The sequence below is a fragment of the Dendrobates tinctorius genome, unplaced genomic scaffold (assembly GCF_039654945.1).
Source record: "Dendrobates tinctorius isolate UK_male_01 unplaced genomic scaffold, ASM3965494v1 ptg000165l, whole genome shotgun sequence".
NCBI classification, from domain to species: Eukaryota; Metazoa; Chordata; class Amphibia; order Anura; family Dendrobatidae; genus Dendrobates; species Dendrobates tinctorius.
Genome location: NW_027361832.1, coordinates 1197557 through 1219883, shown reverse-complemented (window position 1 = coordinate 1219883; position 22327 = coordinate 1197557). Strand labels below are relative to the sequence as shown.

The 22327-nt window shown below is 44.0% G+C and overlaps 1 protein-coding gene across 1 annotated transcript in view; it reads right to left on the bottom strand.

The window, feature by feature from the left end:
- Positions 1–3079: 3079 nt before the first annotated feature.
- LOC141053047 (neural-cadherin-like) overlaps positions 3080–22327 on the bottom strand; it is a 137856-nt gene continuing 118608 nt past the window's right edge. The window contains exons 32-35 of the mRNA XM_073550377.1: positions 21010–21161; positions 12449–12502; positions 10998–11091; positions 3080–3588 (exon numbers count right to left, since the gene is read on the bottom strand). Coding sequence (XP_073406478.1) covers positions 3179–3588; positions 10998–11091; positions 12449–12502; positions 21010–21161 — 710 coding nt within the window. The 3' untranslated portion in view covers positions 3080–3178. The remainder of the gene's footprint in view (positions 3589–10997; positions 11092–12448; positions 12503–21009; positions 21162–22327) is intronic.

Sequence of the window (22327 nt, the reverse complement as noted above, 5' to 3'; positions counted from 1 at the left end):
ACAGATGATGCCAACACAGGCGAGAATCCTGGATGGCGAGATGATTTCAAGTTCTTATATGAACTATGTCAGGCATATCGTCATTGCAAAACAACATCACGTTGGCCTCGAATCAGTTGGAAGAAACTCCCAAACCTGCACATGGCAAGATGGAACTCGCGAGCCGTATATGCTGTAATAGCATTTTTTCTGATACCAGAGTGGCGCCGCGTCCTCGGTATAGCATGCGACTTCATCTGCTATGAATGGGCAAATGCCTGGTTCCAGTCGCAACACTACAACGAAGCATCCTTCAATGAACTGTTAACCTCACTCACCAAGACAAAGTGCAAGAAGGCAATTAAGTGTTTGAAGGCGCACTGGTTGGTCAAGAAGTCATTAATTCACATTCCCAGATCTAACCAAAATGCTGAACGTGCTGTAAAACTGATGGAGGAACTACATGCGAAATCGAAACAAATTGAATTTTTGAATCTAAAATTCAGAGGAAAAAATAATTTTTAAACACTTCTTTTGTACATATTGTACTTATAATTGATTGTTTTATACCGTATTTGTTAAAAAACGAATAATAAAAGTTGCTTAGTTATTACTATTATCGTTTCAATAATGCAAAATTGCATGTCCTTTTTTTGGGGGAAAAAAATAATTTTTGCCTTATTTCATTTGAATGAAAGGAGGAACTTTTTTTTAAAAAACAAAAAAAAAGCAATACTTATTCTTAAATAACCCATAAAAGTTCCTCCATTGCACATGGTTTCATAAAAAAATTTTTTTTGTCACAACGCTAGTGTGCACCTAGCCTTAGTCTATAGAAATTATGTGTTAACCTATGCTGCCCTCTGGTGTTCATGTTAATAAATGCGGTGAATATTTGTCACGTCAGCTAAAAAAATAAACAGATTTTATATCAAGTTGTAAATTAATGTTTCTATTAAGAGTGACAGTCTTGGGCACCTCACAGGATTTAAGAAATGTAGGTTATTGGGAAGCCACCTTAGCACAGATTTTTTTGTTTGTTTATTTATTAGTCTTCATTAAAAAAATATGTACATTTTTGGTACTAAAGAGTGTCTATAAGTCTTTTATATACAAAAATGTTCTAAATCCAGACGTCTTCCTCTGTCCCCTATCCCTTCTCCCACTGTTACAGGTAGCAGAAGTTAGGAGGTTGCATACAGATCTCCTTAGTTTTATTTCAGGGAGGGCAGAGAAAACCAGCTGCAGGTAAGGAGTAAAAGCATGTAATAGCAAGGTAGAAACTGTACTGTTATATGAGCTAATGAAGATAGCAGAACCCTGGATATTCACAGACCTCACATCCAACCTATATTACTGGGATGGTCACTCCCAAAATCTGAACATTTTATCAGGCTACAAGGTGCATATTGAGGAGGTCTGAAAATGAATGAAGATTGCAGACTGAACGTTAGTGCAATGTTATTATCTAAAGGTAGCTACACTACTAACATATGTAAAAAATAATTTTTCTCATCCTAAAGGTGTTTACAGCTTTTAAAGTGAACCTGTCAGGAAACTCATGCTATCCAAACCACAGGCAGCATGAATAGCAGCCTGGCTGTACGATTGCTGCCATGTATATTTTTCTCTGAAACACACTGGCATTTCAGAGAAAATATACTTTGAAGATCCTAGCAGCGCTGAAGGTGATTGACAGGTCTTTTACCTCGCATGTATAGGGAGAGAGCTGACAACCACTAGCAGCGCTGGGAAGAGCCGGCCGGGGACGGAGCCAGACTGTTCTTGCCGCCAGCTATGCTCCTCATCAAAGTCCTGATTTTCAAAGTAAATTTTCTCTGAAAAGGAGTGTTTCAGAGAATGATGTAAATGGCCGCCCGCGGCTTCGGCAGCATGAAGCGCCTATAGCAGGTTCCCCTTAAACATTCATGCACATGGCAAAGCCCAGCGCACGAAGCCTAAAGATACATTGTGTTACCTGGTGGCCAATCTAGAAAGCAGTTTATAATGACCCGTCCTGTCCTGCATTATACAGACAGTGCAATGATGTGAATGGACATGGGTAATGCTGAATTTCTCCTGTGGTGGTGCTGTACGGGGGTGAAGTGCAGGAAGAGCCGAGAGAGAGTTGCCTCCACTGCTCCGTGCCTGGAACCATTGAGCAGGGCAGCAGGTTCCCCGGGGCGAGGGACACAAAAGCAGCCTGGAAAAGTGCGCAGGTTTTCCTCAGAGCAGCGCAGACAGCAGACGGGAGGACGCTGACACATACCGGGAGAGAGAGATCTCTGGTACAACAGCCAGAGACAGAGAGACCGCGCACAAAGACTGTAGACCGTGAGTACCTGAAGCCTGGTACTGCAGTGTCAGGAAGGTTGCGCACTCATCCCTGTAATAAGACTTTTCCCTGCAAAGAGACTGCGCTCTGTGATAAGACTGTCCCCTGCAAAGAGCCCAGTGACAGGGCTGTGATCTGCTTAGGGAGTCTGTACCACGTACGAAGTTCCGGTGACCCTTGTGTTAAAGCAGAGCCCCTGATTCCGGTGAGAAAGCACCACTGCGGAGTTGGAAAGAAGGACCTGGAGCATAGGGGATATCGTTTGTCTCATACCCCTCTGGCTCCCGCAGTAACCCCTCATATCTCGGCTGGACATTGTTAAAGGCACAGGATACAGAGTGACTTCAGACGACAAGCGCTGCTGGTGATTCGGCGCCAACGTGGGAGAAGAGTGACCCTTCAATCAAGACCCCTGCAGACTGATAAGTTCCTCCATAGGAAAACTACACTTATTACTGTTTAATACTGTTGATGCTTTTTGTCTGCTTGCGTAACTCGTTTTCATAATATTCATATTTACACTGTTAATTTTGTCAGTGTTCTCCCCTGTAAATACACCTCCCTTTATCTGTTGTTCTGTGGTGACATACTTATCTCCTGAACTTTATTACAGTGCTGCAGTAAAATGGAACACTTATTCCCCGACTTCCCCACAGATCACAGCGATCACTTGTGATTAGCTTATTGTCACGGGATCCTTACGACGAGCAGGTTTCCCCTTTAACAACGGACACAAGATAAAAAAAGATAATCCCAGTCAGCCACTTAATTCTAGCAGATTTATTATCGGTTCCATATATAAAACCCCTATGTTATCAAGTAATGAAGCCTGGGGCTCTACAAAATGCATCTACATGCAGCTAACTAATCTCGAGTGTCTGACGGATGTGAGAGATCGCCAAGTCTGTCAAACTTTGGTCCCCGTTCACCGAGGTCCCCGAAACTCAAGTCTTCATTGGTGCTAAAAGGATACAATGGACTCGGGCTCCCAAATATTGAGCAGTTGCCTTGTGCACAGTAATTATGGAGAGTATCGGGAGGGAGGCACGTCCTAACGTTATCTGCTTCCCAAACAATATGGGCCACGCACTCCTGGGTGCTGGAGACGCTGCTCTCAGTATTTGATGTCTCTTCAGAATGGACTCTGGAGCTGTGGACACGGAGCAGATGGTCGGGCTTGTGACAAAGCATTGATGTTCTGGGTACAGCTGAGGTAGAACGGAGTCGGGTGTTTGCTTGCGTTGGATTTTTTAGTCTCAGGAGATCATAACCGTCTGAAAAGAGAAATCAAATATGTACAGTGATAAGGCTGTTCTTCATAGTTTCCTTAGAGGAGATTGTGTTTATTAGTGATGAGTGAACGTGTTCCGATAAGGTTTTATCTGACCATGCTCATGTGCTAACAGAATGTCTTCGGAGTGCTTGAAACATATATCTCCGAGTCCCCGCGGCTGCATGTCTCGTGGCTATTCAACAGCCGCAAAACATGCAGGGACTGCCTAACAAACAGAATCCCAGCATGTGTTGCAGCTGTCGAATAGCCGCCAGACATGCAGCCGCAGGGACTCGGACATATTATTCAAGCACGCCGAAGACTCTTTGTTAGCACATGAGCGCGCTTAGATAACACCTTATCGGAACACGTTGGCTCATCACTGGTGTTTATATATATATTTACACTACTTCATTTTTCATATTATTCAGCAGGCTTCAGAGTTGTAATCTTGCAGCATTCCTTCCTGCCTCACTGGCTGCATGGTGTTTTCTCTGTTATTTTGCATTTTGGGAATTGTTATGTTCACAACGGGCCTCTGATACAGAAACAATAGGATTCTGTTAGCTCAGCTAAAATGTTATGGCGATCGAACAAGGTGCATTTTTCTGCATGCGTCAGAAACTCTTCCCAATTATTTGGTTTTAAAGGGATTCTCATGGAGAATTATGTCCGACACATTGCCTGGAACAGCTCCTTTACATATAAGAAAAATATGGATTTCTCTGGAATAAAACATCAGATTGCAGATATTAATCGTATCATTTTATTCAGTTTCCTATGTCCTACATGTCCATATAGATGGCTTAGGAGGGGGGATTCTACTGACAGGTTCCCTTTAAAATCATACTGCTTTTCAGCATCATGGTGGACAGAGTTTTGGATGCATGTCACAAAATGCACCGTATGCAATCATCCTAAGAAGGGGAGTATCTGACCAATGCAAGTAAACGTGATGAACATAGACATTTTCACACATGGACTGATGGCCTGAGTGTAAAAAGAATGTATATATTGCAGCGTGTACAACTTGGTTCCGTTTTTTTGGATGAGATTTGTCCATTATGAGTCAATGTGTAGCATACAGGTGACCATCCATATGTTATGGGTGTTTCACGAGTCCATTACAATTATTAACATAGAAAACTGTATTTGACCTCCTATTCCTTAAGTTGTTTGAGAATAAACTGTGTGCCATACAGATGTAAAAATGGACATATGGATAACACGGACATAAAAAAACAGACACACGGATTGCATAAATGCAAGCGGATGAAAAATCATCTGTTTTTTTTCTGGATGAAAAATTGACAATTTTGCATGAGGCAGCGGACTTCAGGTACAGGGGAAAGAGTGATGTCATTTATTGTGATAGATCACGTAGGGAAGATAGGTGGGATAGAGGAAAGGCGATGAACTCAGTTTTGTCTACGTTGAGATTTATGAAGCCGGAGAAGTAGGAGGATATGGCCGGTAGACACTCCAGGATTCTGGGCAGCAGAGAGATGACGTCTGGGCCAGAGAGGTAGATCTGATTGTCTTCAGTGTACAGATGGTTCTGAAAGCCAAGGGACTTTACGAGTTGTCCCAGGACAAAGGTATAGATCAGAGGTCTCAAACCGCATTCATCAAGGGCCGCAAACAGGTCATGTTTTTAGGATTTCCTTGTATTGCACAGGTGTTAATTTAATCACATGCACAGATAATGATTCCAGCACCTTGTGCAATGCTAAGGAAATCTTGAAAACACACATGGTTTGCGGCCCTTGAGGAATGCAGTTTGAGACATCTGGTATAGATGGAGAAGAAGAGGGTTCCCAAGACAGAGACTTGAGTGACTCTGACAGAGAGAGGATGGGAGGAAGAGATAGTCTGGGAGTGGGGGAGATGCTAAATGTGCAATTAGAGAGGCATGAGGAGATCCAGAAGAGAGCGAGGTCTGCGATACCGAGGAAACAAAGGATCTGTAGTAGGAGGGAGTGGTCGACAGCAGAGGACAGCTCTAGAAGGAGGGAGTATAGAGAAATTTCTGTTAGCTTTGGCAGTAAGTAAGTAGTTGGTAATTTTGGTTAAGGTAGTTTTGGTGGAATGGTGGGGGCAGAAGCTGGATTGAAAATTGTCAAAGAGTAGGTTAGATGAGAGGTGGGAGGAAAGTACGGTGTAGACGTGCTTTTCGAGGAATTTGGAGTGGTGACGTCATTAAGGTTACCACAGATCACGGTAACCTCTGTGTGATCAGTCAACCGTGAACTCCCTAAGGTTAAAGTAGTTCACGGATGGCTGGCTCATACATAGAGGGCAGTGGGTGAGCTGGCCATCTGTGAACTACCGTAACTTAGGGAGTTTACGGCACAGTGAGAGCCGCTGGCTATCACCAGCGGTAACCTTAATGATGTCACCACTTGTCACTGCTGATGGTTCTTACACTACTCTTATTGTGGTGAGAGGTCACATTACTGATGTCACCGCTCTTCACAGCCTTCAGATGTAGCAGATTTGGGGATCGTCATAGGACATTGATCTGGATTATGGCAGACCCTGTGGGTTACTTTTTTTTAATAAATGGGAAAAAGAAAGCAATTGTCAGGGAGTATTTTTTTACAAATAAAGGTCATTTGTGTGTGTTTATTTCTTTTGACTACAGGGTTAATAACCCCTGGGCTTGATGCCAGTGGACATTACACAGCTGACATCAACCCCCAAACCATTACGCCACTGCACCAGGGCAATCTGGATGAGCCAAGGCTAAGTGCCATTTCTGGATGCACCATTTCTGGGGTGACTGAGAGTTGGGCTTATTAGGCTGGGAAGGGGCCAATATTGATGGACCTACCAAATTTATTAACCCTAGAACGCATACCTGGGGCCTCGCAGGCCCGCCCTGTTAATTGTTTTCTATTTTCTGCAAGATTACTTTAGTTAGAAATTTGAAACTCTAGGTATTCCTCAGGTATATAGTTGTTTGTCATTTCCAGTTGTTCATTTATTTTTATGTTACAGGCATTTCGGTATAACAACTCTTTTTTGTGAATACCCCATATTCACATACCTGGGGCCTTTTAGGCCCGTACTAGGTTTACATGTTATCCTAAGTCTTTTTGTCTTCACTGTTGCTGGAGAAGACTTTGACTCAGTCTTTATGACTCTGCTCAGGGCCGGACTGGGACTAAAATTCAGCCCTGGCATTTGAAGTTACACAGGCCCACTAGTCACATGGTGACTATATAATATCTTTGTACACTTGTAGTTTACAAGAAGTGAGAGATTAACACGACTATATAACATGTAGTCAGAGCTGTGGCCAGTATTTCAGCTCAGTCCTATTTATTGCTTTTAGGTACAGTACTTCTCCCAAACCTCTGTCCCCTTTTGTATGCATGATTACAGAATTCCTGGCAGAACTGCTCTCTTTTGGGCAACCAGACCCCCTGGTCATAGCTGCCCCTATTATACCTCCCAACTTTTGAAGAAGAGAAAGAAGGACAAAGACTGCGGCGCAAATTTTTGCCACGCCCAGCCACACCCATTTCACAACTAGTCACACCCATGTCCACACCTAATCGCACCCATTTAGCACTGCTGATCACACTGACTGGTACTGAGGGCACAGTGGCTGGCATTATGGGCACACTGACTGACACTAAGGAAGAGAGAAAACAGAGAGAGAGAAAAAAGAAAACAGAGAGAGCGAGAAAGAAAGGGGAAAGAAAGAAAGAACAGTGAGAGACAGAGAAAGAACAGAGAGAGAAAGAAAGAGGGGAAAGAAAGAAAGAACAGAGAGAGACAGAGAAAGAACAGAGAGAGAAAGAAAGAAGTAAAGAAAAGAAAGAAAGAACAGAGAGAAAGAGAGGTAAGAAAAAGAAAGAAAGAGGGCAAGAAAGAACAGAGAGAGAAAAAAGAAAGAACAGAGAGAGAAAGAAAGAACAGAGAGAGAAAGAAAGAACAGAGAGAGAAAGAAAATGAGGGAAAGACAGAACAGAGAATGAAAGAACAGAGAAAGAAAGAAATAAAGATAGATTCTACAAAGATACTATAGCAGCCCGGCTCCCATTGTAGTGCCCACCTGAGCCTCCCGATGCAGGACCTATCATGATCCACTCACATGGCCGGCATCCCCGATTCCAAGGCGATCCTGCTGTCTGCGCTGTCGGGAGGAGGACACGGTGATGGATCTGAAGCATTCCTGGTTCCGTCACAATCTCCTCAAGAAATTATCTTATTTCCGGTCAGCTTCCAGCACATCACTTCAGGTGGAACGTCATGTGTGTGTTTTAAAATGCTCCTCGGGGCTCCGCCGTGTACTCCTGTGTCCGTGGGAAAAGCCCGCTTTGTATGCTTTGTACACACTTGGCTCCGCTCCGTACACATATGGCTCCACTCCGTACACCTCGTACACGCGCGGCTCCGCTCCGTACACCTCGTACACGCGCGGCTCCGCTCCGTTACACCTCGTACACGCGCGGCTCCGCTCCGTTACACCTCGTACACGCGCGGCTCCGCTCCGTTACACCTCGTACACGCGCGGCTCCGCTCCGTTACACCTCGTACACGCGCGGCTCCGCTCCGTTACACCTCGTACACGCGCGGCTCCGCTCCGTTACACCTCGTACACGCGCGGCTCCGCTCCGTTACACCTCGTACACGCGCGGCTCCTCTCCGTCCACCTCGTACACGCTGCTACATCCACACTGTAAATCCTGACCCCACACATACTTACCTCAACCAGCACCATGACAACAGCAAAGCAGAGTCTTGCAGACGGTAGAGGCAAGGCTGAGCGCACAGGACCTGTGATGAGGTCACAGGAGGGGCGGAGTCAGGGGTGACATGATCGGGGGTCTGGACAAAGGCTCCTGATCATGTGACCCCCTGACTCCTCCCCTCCTGTGACCTCATCACAGGTCCTGCGAACAGAGCGAGCAGGCAAGCGAGTGCGACGCTGTGAGTGGCTGCGGGGGGGAGGGGGTCTCATGCTAAGGCGAGGATGGGGTGCGTGGCGGCTTATCTCCCTGCAGTGCGGGAGGAACTTGAAACTATCACCGCCATGCCCGCAGAGGGCCGGCGGCAGTAGCAACAGTGGCCGCTGCCGCCCACGGCCCACGTGACAGCGGCCCAGCGGGAAAATGCCCAGTTGGTTATATTGCCAATCCGGGCCTGACTCTGCTGTTGCTATGAAGAGTGTGAATTCTGCCTGACTACATGGTCATGTGATCTTGGGAAGGAGGCTCCCTCACAACGTCATGCGTCTCTGACATCATCATAGATCCTGAACACTGTTCATTGTGTGCTACTTGCTGAAGAGACTTTGGAGGAAGGAGTCAGCTTTCTTGTTTCTTGAAAAAGAAACTTTCTGAGTTCCAAAAATCCAAAAGCTTCTACTGCACCTAAAAGAAAGTGGTGACCTGCTGAAGGTGAGAGGAGGGGTCTGCACTTTACCCTTAGCACACACACTAACAAAGAGTGTACAACCCTGATTGTAATCTTTTTTTTTCATTTTAGTTTACTGACTTCTAAGGTTACAATGGCACAGTCTACATGCAGGGGTTTGACTGACCAAGAAATCGAAGCAATCATTTTTGATAGTGATGAAGACAGTGAACATTCTTTGTCTGATGAAGAGTACATGCCACCAGCAGAACGTACAAATAGAACATCCAAAACTAATGTTTTTTGGACCAGTACTGCTGAGGTTCTTGGACGAACCCCATCACATAATATTGTAAGAGTTGCTCAAGGAACTGTAGAAATTCCACAATTCTTGTCCAAAAGAGATATGTTCTGTAAATTTTTTTCAGATGATAATGTAGATGAGGTAGTTTTGTGTACTAACTTAGAAGGAAAATGTATCGCTTCAGGAAGAAAAAAAAACATGGAAAAATATAACAAAAGAGGAACTGTATGCTTATATTGGCCTTACTCTTCTGGCAGGGAGTACAAAATCATACGATGCTCCTATCAGAGAACTCTTTATGAACCCTTTTTCAGATCCACATTACAAAGCTACAATGTCAGTCAATAGATTTGAGGATATTCGGAGAAGCCTTCGTTTTGACGACAAGAGAACTCGTCCTGTCAGTTGTTGCGGTCATTAGTAAAGTAGAAAAGGAACCTTTGAAAAGAGATATTCCTGCAGCATGTTTACTGCAACTTTTATATAAAAAACTTTTAGACAAAAAAGCATTATTAGAAACATTATTATAAAGAGTTATATCGAATGCGTATATTGGGCGTTTTAAGCCCGTTCAGTTACTCTTTTGTTTTGTTTTTTGCACATAGTAATGTTTTGAATTATTCACATCTTAGGCTGTGTTCCCACTGGCGCTGGGGTCTGCCAGGAGGTGATCCATAATGGATCTGATCTCTTGGTAACTCCAGTTAAGGCTGCTGGAATGCTGGGATTCCGCCAGCCTTAGCTGGGGTCACCAGGAGGTCAGATCCATTACAGATCTCCTCCTGGCAGACACCAGCGCTAGTGGGAATGCATCCTTACTTTGCAATTTTCAAATAAACTTTGAAAATTATTTTTGTTTGAGTTATTCCATGTTATTGGCACATGGGCCTAAAAGGCCCCAGGTATGTGAAAGTGTAGATTTTTATGGTCATGCATTCTAGGGTTAATATCAGCCCGCAGCTGTCTGCTTTCCCTTAGCTGGTTATTAAAAATAGGGGGAACCCTACATCATTTTTAAGGATCCCCCCTATTTCTAATAACCAGCAAAGGCAAACTAGACAGCTGGGAGCTGATATTAATAGGCTGGGAAGATTTATGGATATTGGTGCCTTCCCAGACTAAAAACACCAGCTAACAGCTGTCTGCTTTCCCTTAGCTGGTTATTAAAATAAAGGGGACTCTACACCATTTTTTTACACCGATTTCTATAAAGCTGTCGGATAAGCTCCACAGAGCTTATTAAATATCTGACGGCTATCTACTGTATCTATCTCGCTATCTATCATCTATGTGACTCATCACTATCTATCTCTATGTTTGAACATCTTTAATACACAACACTCTTTAATTTATATGCTACATGTCATTCCATACGTGTCACACAGACAGCACACGGACAATTGGATACAGACAGCACACGGATGTAACGCGTTCACATGGATGACACATGAACCCAGACCACAGATCTCACCAGTACTGGCTTTTTGAGTAATGAAAACACCAGGATGTGTGAATGAGGCCTTAGTAAGATCATTCCAAGGCAACATCACAAGTCTGGCATCCTATGTGTATCCAGATTCGTATCTTTGGGTAAAGCACTGTTTTCATGAAATACAATGAGTCTATGTCAGTGTCTGCCAGCAGTTATTTCTCATGTCCCTGCATGCACTCTCTTATTCATAGTTGCTATGCGCTCACCTGCTCACTTACATCATGCAACTCAGGTCTGGTTCACTGTCAAGGGATGGAGTCACAGCAAAAGCATGACAAATGGCTGCCTGCAGAGACCGGCAAGCTGGAATTTTCTGCAGCTATTTTGGCAAAAGTGCTACCCTGTAATATAAAATAAAGCCATTTTGAAGTAGAATAATGCAGATGTTTAGCAGAACTTAAATACAGTGGACAGTGGTATGTAAAAGTTTGGGCACCCCTAATCAAAATTACTGTCACTGAACAGTTAAGCAAGTAGAAGATGAAATGATCTCTAAAAGGCCTAAAGTTAGACTAATTAAGGTCTGAAACATCGGTCAAAGTCATCTGAGCACACAAACCTCCAAGGGTGCCCAAAATTTTACATTTTCTTTGTAGTTTTTACAATGTAAAAAATGACATATATATATATATATATATATATATATATATATATATACACATACACTCACTGGCCACTTTATTAGGTACACCTGTCCAACTGTGTGTTAAGACTTAATTTCTAATCTGCCAATCACATGGCGGCAACTCAGTGCATTTAGGCATGTAGACATGGTCAAGACAATCTCCTGCAGTTCAAACCGAGCATCAGTATGGGGAAGAAAGGTGATTTGAGTGCCTTTGAACGTGGCATGATTGTTGGTGCCAGAAGGGCTGGTCTGAGAATTTCAGAAACTGCTGATCTACTGGGATTTTCACGCACAACCATCTCTAGGGTTTACAGAGAATGGTCCGAAAAAGAAAAAAAATCCAGTGAGCGGCAGTTCTGTGGCCGGAAATGCCTTGTTGATGCCAGAGGTCAGAGGAGAATGGGCAGACTGGTTCGAGCTGATAGAAAGGCAACAGTGACTCAAATTGTCACCCGTTACAACCAAGGTAGGCAGAAGAGCATCTCTGAACGCACAGTGCGTCGAACTTTGAGGCAGATGGGCTACAGCAGCAGAAGACCACACTGGGTACCACTCCTCTCAGCTAAGAACAGGCATCTGATGGCTACTTTCAGCAGGATAATGCGCCATGTCATAAAGCTCGATTCATCTCAGATTGGTTTCTTGAACATGACAATGAGTTCACTGTACTCAAATGGCCTCCTCAGTCACCAGATCTCAATCCAATAGAGCATCTTTGGGATGTGGTGGAACGGGAGATTCGCATCAGGGATGTGCAGCCGACAAATCTGCGCCAACTGTGTGATGCCATCATGTCAATATGGTCCAAAATCTCTGAGGAATGCTTCCAGCACCTTGTTGAATCTCTGCCACGAAGAATTGAGGCAGTTCTGAAGGCAAAAGGGGGTCCAACCCGTTACTAGCATGGTGTACCTAATAAAGTGGCCAGTGAGTGTATATATGTATATATATATATATATATATATATATATATATATATATATATATTTTTTTTTTTTTTTGCCTAAAATACAAAGCAAATGTGTCATCTAAACCTTTACATACCACTATACGTCTCTGCTTACAATCACCTTTCTGCCTCTGCTGTTCACGGCTCCTCTAACTCCGTCCACTTTCTTCCAGCGCTGTAAAAATTAATGGGTTCAGACATTTTACCCTATAAGTTAGTACACCCCGTCATGTAATGACATATGTGACATGTATGTGTTGTATCTATTATTTTCACAGATACAGCACGTACAAATTATCATCTATGGCGCCATTCACATGGCCGTGCAAAACACGTACAGAAAATGGATGTCATCTATGTGTCATCCGAGTGCTGGCCGTGTTTAATATTGGAGACACTTTGTGATTTATTTCTTTATCCATCCGCGAAAAACACTGATTGGACCGCTACCATATTTTCCCATGTGTGTTTAACCCCTTCACCACCTTAGGATTTCCGGTTTTGCGTTTTCGTTTTTTTGCTCTCCTTCTTCCCAGAGCCATAGCTTTTTTAATTTTCCATCAATATGGCCGTGTGAGGGCTCGTTTTTTTGTGTGACGAGTTGTACTTTTGAACAACACCATTGATTTTACCATACAGCGTACTGGAAAATGGGAAGAAAATTTAAAGTGTGGTGAAATTGCAAAAAAAATGCAATCCCACAGCTGTTTTTTGTTTTTGCTTTTTTACTAGGTTCACTAAATGCTAAAACTGACCTGCCGCTATGATTCTCCAGGTCCTTACGAGTTCATAGACACTAAACATATATAGGTTCTTGTTTATTTAATAAAAAATCCAAAATTTGTGAAAACAAAAATGGCGCCATTTTCAGAGACTCGTAGTGTCTCTATTTTTTGGGATCTGGGCCTGGATGGGGACTTATTTTTTACGGGCTAACCTTATGTTTTTACTGATAACATTTTGAGGTTGTTACAATGTTTTGATCGCCTGTTATTGCATTTTTTTGCAATGTTACGGCGACCAAAAAACTAATTCTGGCATTTTGATTCTTTTTCTTGTTTCGCTGTTTACCGATCGGATTAATTATTTTTATGTTTTGATAGATCGGGCTATTCTGAATGCGGCAATACCAAATATGTGTATTTTTTATTGTTTTATTTTGAATGGGGCAAAAAGGGGTGATTTGAACTATTATATATTTTTTTTACATTTGTACTTTTTACATGCTTCAATAGTCTCCATGGGAGACTAGAAGCTGCGATGTTCGGATCTTCTGCTATATGTAGCAGAAATGCTCATCTGCTATGAGCGCCGACTGAGTCTCCTGCAGATCCTGGGTTGCCATGCCAACCTATCGGCGCCCCGTGATCATGTGACATGGATGCTGATGGGCAGAGCTAGTGACGTGCTTCCGACGCAGGCATTTAATATGTTAACAACCGCAAGTGCATCATGATTCCAACCGCGGGTGTTAGCGGCACATGACAGCTGATCAAATCAGCTGTCGTGCCTGAAAACATACGGGCTCAGCACCAGAGCCTGTGTAAGGGGTGTACTAGGATGGACTTGTGCCCCTCTCCCTTTTTGTCCTAGTTCCTGTTACTATGTGAAATGTAATGCTGCTATATGTACTGTTGTGTAGTGTAATCTATTTATATGCATTGTTTAATTGTTCAGGGAAAGTTGCTATGATTGGGTCACCGAGGAGGATGGTAGGCCCAGGCTAAGCCACAGAAAACCAGAGAGGTTGGTAACTAAGGGGATTGCAGACTCCTGAAAGCAGAGCAAAGAGAGGCCAATCTAATAAGGGACAAAAACAAACTGGCACAAACAGTAACAAATGGACGATGATTTAGCATAGCCCCAGCCGGAGCTGGACCCACACAAAACTGAGATAGACAAAACCTGATCAAGTGTAAACAGAATAGCAAATGAACACTTAGCTGGACATGCAGGGACTGAGCTGGAAACCAAGACCTCAGGAGGCAGGAAGAAAATCACCAGCAGGGATAGAGGGAGTCGGCTGTCTTAAATCCCAGTCTGAAACCCCAGATCTCCAATCATCTTCTTCATTATCAGGTGGCAAGCCACTGTTAATCGGATCAGCTCCATTACCTCCAGTAACCACCAGATGTAGCCCAGAAAGAGAACACGCAACCCCTCTGTCAATTTGACCAGCTCCAGTACCTTCAGTAATAACAAGAGGGAGGCCAGAAAGCAAATTCACAACAATACCCCACCTTGAGGAGGGGTCACCGAACCCTCATCCACGCCACCAGGCCAATCAGGATGGGCCCAGTGAAAAGCACGAACCAATCTTTCAGCATGGATGTCAGAAGCAGAGACCCAAGAATTATCCTCCTGGCCATAACCCTTCCATTTGACCAAGTACTGGAGTCTCCGTCTAGCCAAACGAGAATCCAATATTTTCTCTACCTCATATTCTACATTGCCTTTATCCAATACAAGGTCAGGAGGCGTCGCCATAGGAACTACTGGCTCCACAAACCTCTTCAACAAAGATTTATGAAACACGTTATGGATCTTAAATGTAACTTGAAGAGCCAATCGAAAAGAAACAGGATTAAGGATCTCCAAAATCTTATAAGGTCCAATTAATCTTGGCTTGAATTTTGGAGACACAACCTTCATAGGAATATTCTTTGACGACAACGAAACCATATCACCCACTTTAAACCGTTGACCAATGTTCCTATGCCGGTTGAAAAACCATTGGGCTTTTTCCTAAGAGAGGGAAAACTTATCCACCACTTGGTCCCAAATCTGCTGCATTCTCTCTACCACAGTGTCCACACTTGGGCAGGTCGAATATTCCACCTGCCCTGAAGAAAATCGAGGATGAAACCCAAAGTTACAGAAAAAGGGCGACATCAAAGTGGCAGAACTAGCTCTATTGTTTAGCGCGAATTCGGCCAAGGGCAAAAATGAGACCCAGTCATCCTGATCAGCAGATATGAAACATCTCAAATAGGACTCCAAAGTCTGGTTTGTTCTCTCAGTCTGCCCATTGGTCTGAGGATGAAATGCAGAGGAGAAAGATAACTGAATTCCCAGTTTGGAACAAAAGGCTCTCCAAAATCTGGAAACAAACTGGACTCCTCTGTCCGACACAATGTTCTCAGGAATCCCGTGCAACCGAACCACCTGTTGTAAAAACAAGGGCACCAACTCAGAAGAAGATGTACCACTCCCAAAGTTGCCAAAATGGATCATCTTAGAAAATCTATCACAAATCACCCAGATAACAGTCATTCTCTGAGAGACAGGAAGATCGGAAATAAAATCCATTGAGATATGGGTCCATGGCCTCCTGGGCACCGGCAGGGGCATCAACAACCCACCAGAACGAGAACAGGGCTTGGACCGAGAACAAGTCCCACAGGACTGCACAAAATTCCTGACATCACGAGATAAGGCAGGCCACCATAAAGACCAACTCACCAAATCTCTCGTACCAAAAATACTTGGATGACCAGCCAACGAGGAGCAATGAATTTCGGACATTACTCTCTTCCTCCACTGGTCAGGGACAAACAATTTTCCCATAGGGCAACGTTCAGGTTTGTCCTCCTGAAATTCCTCCAGGGCACGTCTCAAATCGGGTGAGATGGCGGAAAGAACTACACCCTCATTTAGAATGGTAGTAGGCTTGGTCACAACAAAAGAATCCGCAAAGAAACTCCTAGAAAGGGCGTCCGCCTTAACATTCTTAGTGCCCGGAAGAAAAGAGACCACAAAATTAAAATGCGTGAAAAACAAGGCCCACCTAGCCTGTCTAGGATTCAAGCGTTTGGCTGATTCAAGATAAATCAAATTCTTGTGGTCGGTGAGGACCACAAGATGATGTCTAGCTCCCTCCAACCAATGTCTCCACTTTTCAAATGCCCATTTCATGGCCAACAATTCCTGATTCCCCACATCATAGTTACGTTCAGATGGGGAGAATTTTTGAGAAAAGAAGGCACAGGGATTCATCTTAGAAGTCACCGGATCTTTTTGGGGCAAAACGGCTCCTGCACTAATCTCAGAAGCATCTACCGCCACCTGAGATGGGAGTGAGACATCAGGTTGCCATAGAACCGGAGCAGACATGAATCTCCGCTTAAGCTCCTGAAATGCCGAGACTGCCTCTGGAGACCAATTCACCACATCAGCGCCCTTTTTGGTCAGATCAGTCAGTGGTTTGACAATACCAGAAAAATTACTCATAAATTTACGGTAGAAATTAGCAAAACCCAAAAACTTCTGGAGAGCCTTCAAAGAAGTGGGCTGAACCCAATCATATATGGCCTGTATCTTGGCCGGGTCCATTTCATTAGTAGACGGGGACAAAATGAATCCCAAAAATGAAATCCTCTGTACACCAAAGAGGCACTTCGATCCCTTCACAAACAGGGAATTCTCCTTCAAAATCCGGAACACAGTCCGGACGTGTTCCACATGAGAATCCCAATCACTGGAAAAGATCATCCAGATAAATGATCAAAAACTTATCCACAAAGTCCTGGAAAATATCGTTCATAAAAGATTGGAAGACAGAAGGGGCATTAGTGAGCCCAAAAGGCATCACCAGGTACTCAAAATGTCCCTCCGGAGTATTAAACGCCGTCTTCCATTCATCCCCATACTTGATGCGAATGAGATTATACACCCCACTGAGGTCAAGCTTAGTAAACCAGCAGGCACTTTTAACTCTGGAGAAAAGATCAGAAATCAGGGGTAACGGGTACTGATATTTAACCGTCATCTTGTTAAGGGAACGATAGTCAATACAAGGTCTTAATGAACCATCTTTCTTGGCCACAAAAAAAAAAAAACCAGCACCTAAGGGTGAAGAGGATGGTCTAATATGACCCTTCTCCAACGACTCTTTAATATAGGATCGCATAGCATCATGTTCGGGTACTGAAAAGTTGAAAAGCCAACCCTTGGGAAATTTACACCCGGGCATTAACTCAATTGCACAGTCATAACTCCTATGAGGAGGCAAAGACGCAGACTTACTCTCACTAAATACATCAGAAAAATCAGGCAAATAGTCAGGAATATCATGAGACTGGGGAGAGGTGGAGAAAACAGGAGTGTCACTAAGAACACATTGACAACCCCAACTCACTTCAGACACAGATTTCCAATCCAAAACAGGATTATGAGTTTGCAACCAAGGAAAACCCAGAACAATAGTATCATGGAAATTGTGCAACACCAAAAATTTACAATTTTCTTGGTGGTCCGGGGCGACCCGCATTATCACCTGGGTCCAAAACTGGGGTTTATTCTCCGCCAAAGGAGTAGCATCAATACCCCTCAAAGGGATAGGAGTCCGCAGGGGTATCATGGGAAAACCACAATGTTTAGCAAAGTCTAAATCCATCAGATTCAAAGCCGCTCCTGAATCCACAAAAGCCTTAGCGGAAAATGTAGACAAGGAGCAAATCAGGGTAATTGCCAAAAAGAACTTAGGCTGTATACTGCCCACCGCAAATGTGTGAGCAAAACATTTTTCTCGTTTAGGGCAGACAGAAATTGTATGAGAGGCGTCCCCACAGAAAAAACACAGCTTATTACGCCTTCTAAACTCCTGACGTTGCACCCTAGACAAAACCCTATCACATTATATGGGTTCAGAAGTTCGTTCAAAAGGCGGCAACGCCTCTCGTGTAGTTTTACGTTCACGTAAACGCCGATCAACTTGAATGACCAATGACATAGAATCATCAAGACCAGAGGGAACAGGAAATCCCACTATAACATCTTTTACAGTTTCTGCCAAACCCTTCCTAAAGAGAGCTGCTAGGGCATCGTCATTCCATTTAGTAAGGACCGCCCACTTTCAGAATTTTTGACAATATAACTCTGCAGAATCCTGACCCTGGTTCAATGCCAATAAGGTTTTCTCAGCTTGATCAATAGCATTAGGTTCATCATACAACAACCCCAAGGCTTGAAAAAATGCGTCCACATTAGCCAGAATAGGATCTCCAGGTGTCAGAGAAAAAGCCAAGAAAGAAAGGGAAGGTCCAGCTCCAAGAGATAAAATCCAGAATTTTTATTGAATCACATTTAAAAATAAATTCATGGCTGCTTGTGATTAAATATCGGCAAACAAATGGAGTTACCGCATGGGGATATTCCCCAAGTCTCTGAACGCGTTTCGAGCGCAAGTGCTCTCAGAGTCTGACACTTTTGTTTTACAATTCTTTCCTTCTTTTGAGTACCCTAGAGTCTGCGGTTAGGTTGGTGATTTTGTTATGATTGGGTCATCGAGGAGGATAGCCGGCCCAGGCTAAGCCACAGAAAACCAGAGAGGTTGGTAACTAAGCGGATTGCAGACCCCTGATCCTATCCACACAACTAGCAGCAGCCGTGGAGCGTACCTACGATGATTCTAGACGCCTCGGCACAGCCGGAGAACTAAATAAGCCTAAAGCAAGAAAGGGGAAATCTAAACTGCCCCAGAGCAGACCTCAAAGGAATAGATAGCCCCCAAACATATATTGTCGGTGAGACATGATGAAAACACAAACACAGGCAGGAAAATAGACTGAGCAAATGATGGGGCCCACACTGACTAGACAGGACAGGAAAGGAAAGACACTGTCTGCAATCATGCAAAAAACCCTGCAAAAAAGTCCAAAACGTCTGATGCAAAAAATACTGAAGTGGCACGACTTTGCCCCCACTATATCAGCACTCTGGCATATTCTGAAGGTATATGGTATATTCAGAGGCCAATCTAAAAAGGGACAAAAACAAACTGGCACAAGCAGTAACATATGGACGGTGATTCAGCACAGCCCCAGCCGGAGCTGGCTGACCCACACAAAACTGAGATAGACAAAACCAGATCAAAAGTAAACAGAATAGCAAATGAACACTTAGCTGAACATGCAGGGACTGAGCTGGAAACCAAGACCTCAGGAGGCAGGAAGAAAATCACCAGCAGGGATAGAGGGAGTCCGCTGTCTTAAATCCCAGTCTGAAACCCCAGATCTCCAATCGTCATCCTCATTATCAGGTGGCAAGCCACTGTTAATCAGATCAGCTCCATTACCTCCAGTAACCACCAGAGGGAGCCCAGAAAGAGAACACGCAACCCCACTGTCAATTTGACCAGCTCCACTACTTTCAGTAATATCAAGATGGAGGCCAGAAAGCGAATTCACAACAGAAAGTGCAGTGATGGAGTTAGCCCAATAGAGGGGAGCACGCTAGCACACATAGGAAAGGAAATAGTTATCTTAGGAGGGGCCACCTGTGGGTAAGTTGTAGGATTTCCTGTATTCTAGTCAGGGCAGGTGGACCCCGTGACGTTCAGCAAGGGGCCAAGTTGTCCAGGACCTGTGGGAGAAGGTCACAGCTGTAGTTTAATGCAGGGCAGCTTCAATATGTGGCAACTAACTACGTGGGCTTACGCCCTTTTGTCTGGGGTGAAACGGACAGGGGAACTCCTGAAGATAGTTAGGCTGGCCAGAAGGAACGCTGCGGTACCAGATGAGCCGGTACGACCCTGGGACATTCTGGAAGAAGTGAGGGAAAGCACAGGGAAAGAAAATAATGTACTATGTGATGATTCCTCTGATGTAACTGTGACTGAACTGGACATACTGAGAAAGGAACCAAGTTAAATGTTAAGTTTGAACAGAAAGCAGGACGAAAGGTACGATACAAATGGGACATTGTGTACATGTAACAGAGGGCCAGGGCGTGCATAAACAGCCATCATTGTGGGCCATGACTATGACCCTTGTCCCTCTTACACCATCTTGCATCAAAGAGGAGGACCTATGACCTATACATCATAGGTCATAAAGGGATTAAACGCGGACATGTCAATAAGGCCTAAGAGGAATTTTTTTAAAATCAGTTTTGTTGAAATTTTGCAATGCCATTATTTTCACCAAATTTTACAAAATGTTCCAGGATATTTGATAAATCTGACACATGCTGCCATTCTACTAGATTGAAAAATATAACTTTTTACCGAATTTTTAAAAAGTCACAATTTATAAATTTGTCTTAAAGGGAACCTGTTAGGGAAGAGTCAGACGGCCATATACAGTAACTCGGACCAAGATTGCAACGCAATGCTCGGACTGGCCATCGGCTCTCCTGACCCCAGCGTGATAGCTGTATACAGTAGAAATACATCTTAAAGTAAATGCTGCAGAGCTGCATTACCAGACATAAACTGGAGGCAGGTGTGGTGCTTTTCCAATTATTCAGAAAATCTCTGCATATCTACTATAGAATTGCATATTCAGCAATTTACTAATATACTATACTTATGTTATCATAGTAACTGGTAAAAGACACAGAGATCGTAACGGGAATCTGTCAGCAGGATTTCACACCCCATATTATTTATATGCACATTTAGCTGTTTAACTTTATATGGCCAGTCCATTTCTCTGTTACTGAGAAATCAGGCTATGTACTGACATGCAAATAAGGCTGAAGAGCTATGGTAGATCTGCAGCCTCTGTCACTCCAGCTCTATTGATTGCCCAGCACCGCCTCCTGCTTGACTGATGGCTCCTTTGAGGTCTCACAGCACAGAGGCTGTCAGTCAAGCAGGCGGACAGATACTGATCTTCACAAGCTATATGTAAAGGGACGACACTTTATTCCTGCTGTATGAAGCTGCATTGCAGTCTGTACTTGGTCGTGGTGTCCGCTTTCTTCATTACGGTGAATGATAGTTCTTCTCATGTCCTCCCAGCCCTCATGTTCAACAGGTAAATGGTAAACTCCTCCTTTCCGAAACTTAGACCGTCCCCACTGACTCCATACTGTATAGGAGACCAACAAGGCTGTAACAAACAGAAGATTTTTACAGGAGGCAGCATTTTGATTTGGTGGTTGAGACATGGAACCGTATTATGTAATATTTAGACTCAAGAAAAGACCACCTGGAGTTGTCAGATATATCATGGGGACACCGTGTGTTCATAACAGTGAGGGGCAGGTGCTATGATCTCCAGAGTTCACTAGAATAAAGAGTCTGCAGGAATCATGTCACCTACTGCGACCGCTCGTAGAGACGGGGGCATTAGAATGTAGCCAAGACAGTTAAAGGGAATCTGTCAGTAGGATCAGCCCTCCTAAGCCGTCTATATGGGCATGTAGGTCAAAGGAAGCTGAATAACATGACACCTGAAAAATCCATTTTTGCTTAATATGTAAATGAGCTGTTAAGGCGTATGGGCTGGACATAGATTTCACTGAGAATCTGCTTGTTTTAAATGAAAGGAGGCACTATAAGTGTGAGACATGAAATGACTGACAGTCTGCTATCCTGATCTACATGTCTCACATTGGTAAAGCCACACTTTAATAGAAAATAAGCTCAGGAAGCAGATTCTGGGGAGATCTATGTCCGGCCCATAGATCTTAGCAGCACATTTGCATATTAAGAAAAATGTGGATTTATCTGGATTAAGACATCGCATCACAAATGTCAAGGTATCATTTTATTCAACTTTTTATGATCTGGATGCCCATATACATGGCCCAGGAAGGTTGATCCTACTGACAGATTCCCTCTGAGGCCGGAATCACACTACCGTGTGTGAAGCGAGAAACTCGCACAAGTCTATTTCTATGCAGCCACAGCCACAGCTCCGGTCCTGAGTGCCGGCGGCAGCGATGGGTGTTGATGCAAGAGACTCGTGCGAGTTTCTTGCATCACACCCGGTAGTGTGATCCCGGCCTCAGAGTAAGGCCGGAGTCACACTACAGCGAGATACGGCCAAGTCTCGCAGGTTAAAACCAAGCTCTGGCACCGGCACTCCAGAGCGGAGCGTGCAGCTCCATGTATTGCTGTGCGGCTGCACGCTCCGCTCCGGAGTGCCGGTGCCAGAGCTTGATTTTAACCTGCGAGACTCGGCCGTATCTCGCTGTAGTGTGATCCCGGCCTAAAGATACTTTTTAAAGCCCGTGGGGGATGATGCAACTAGGATGACTAATCCAAGAGGTA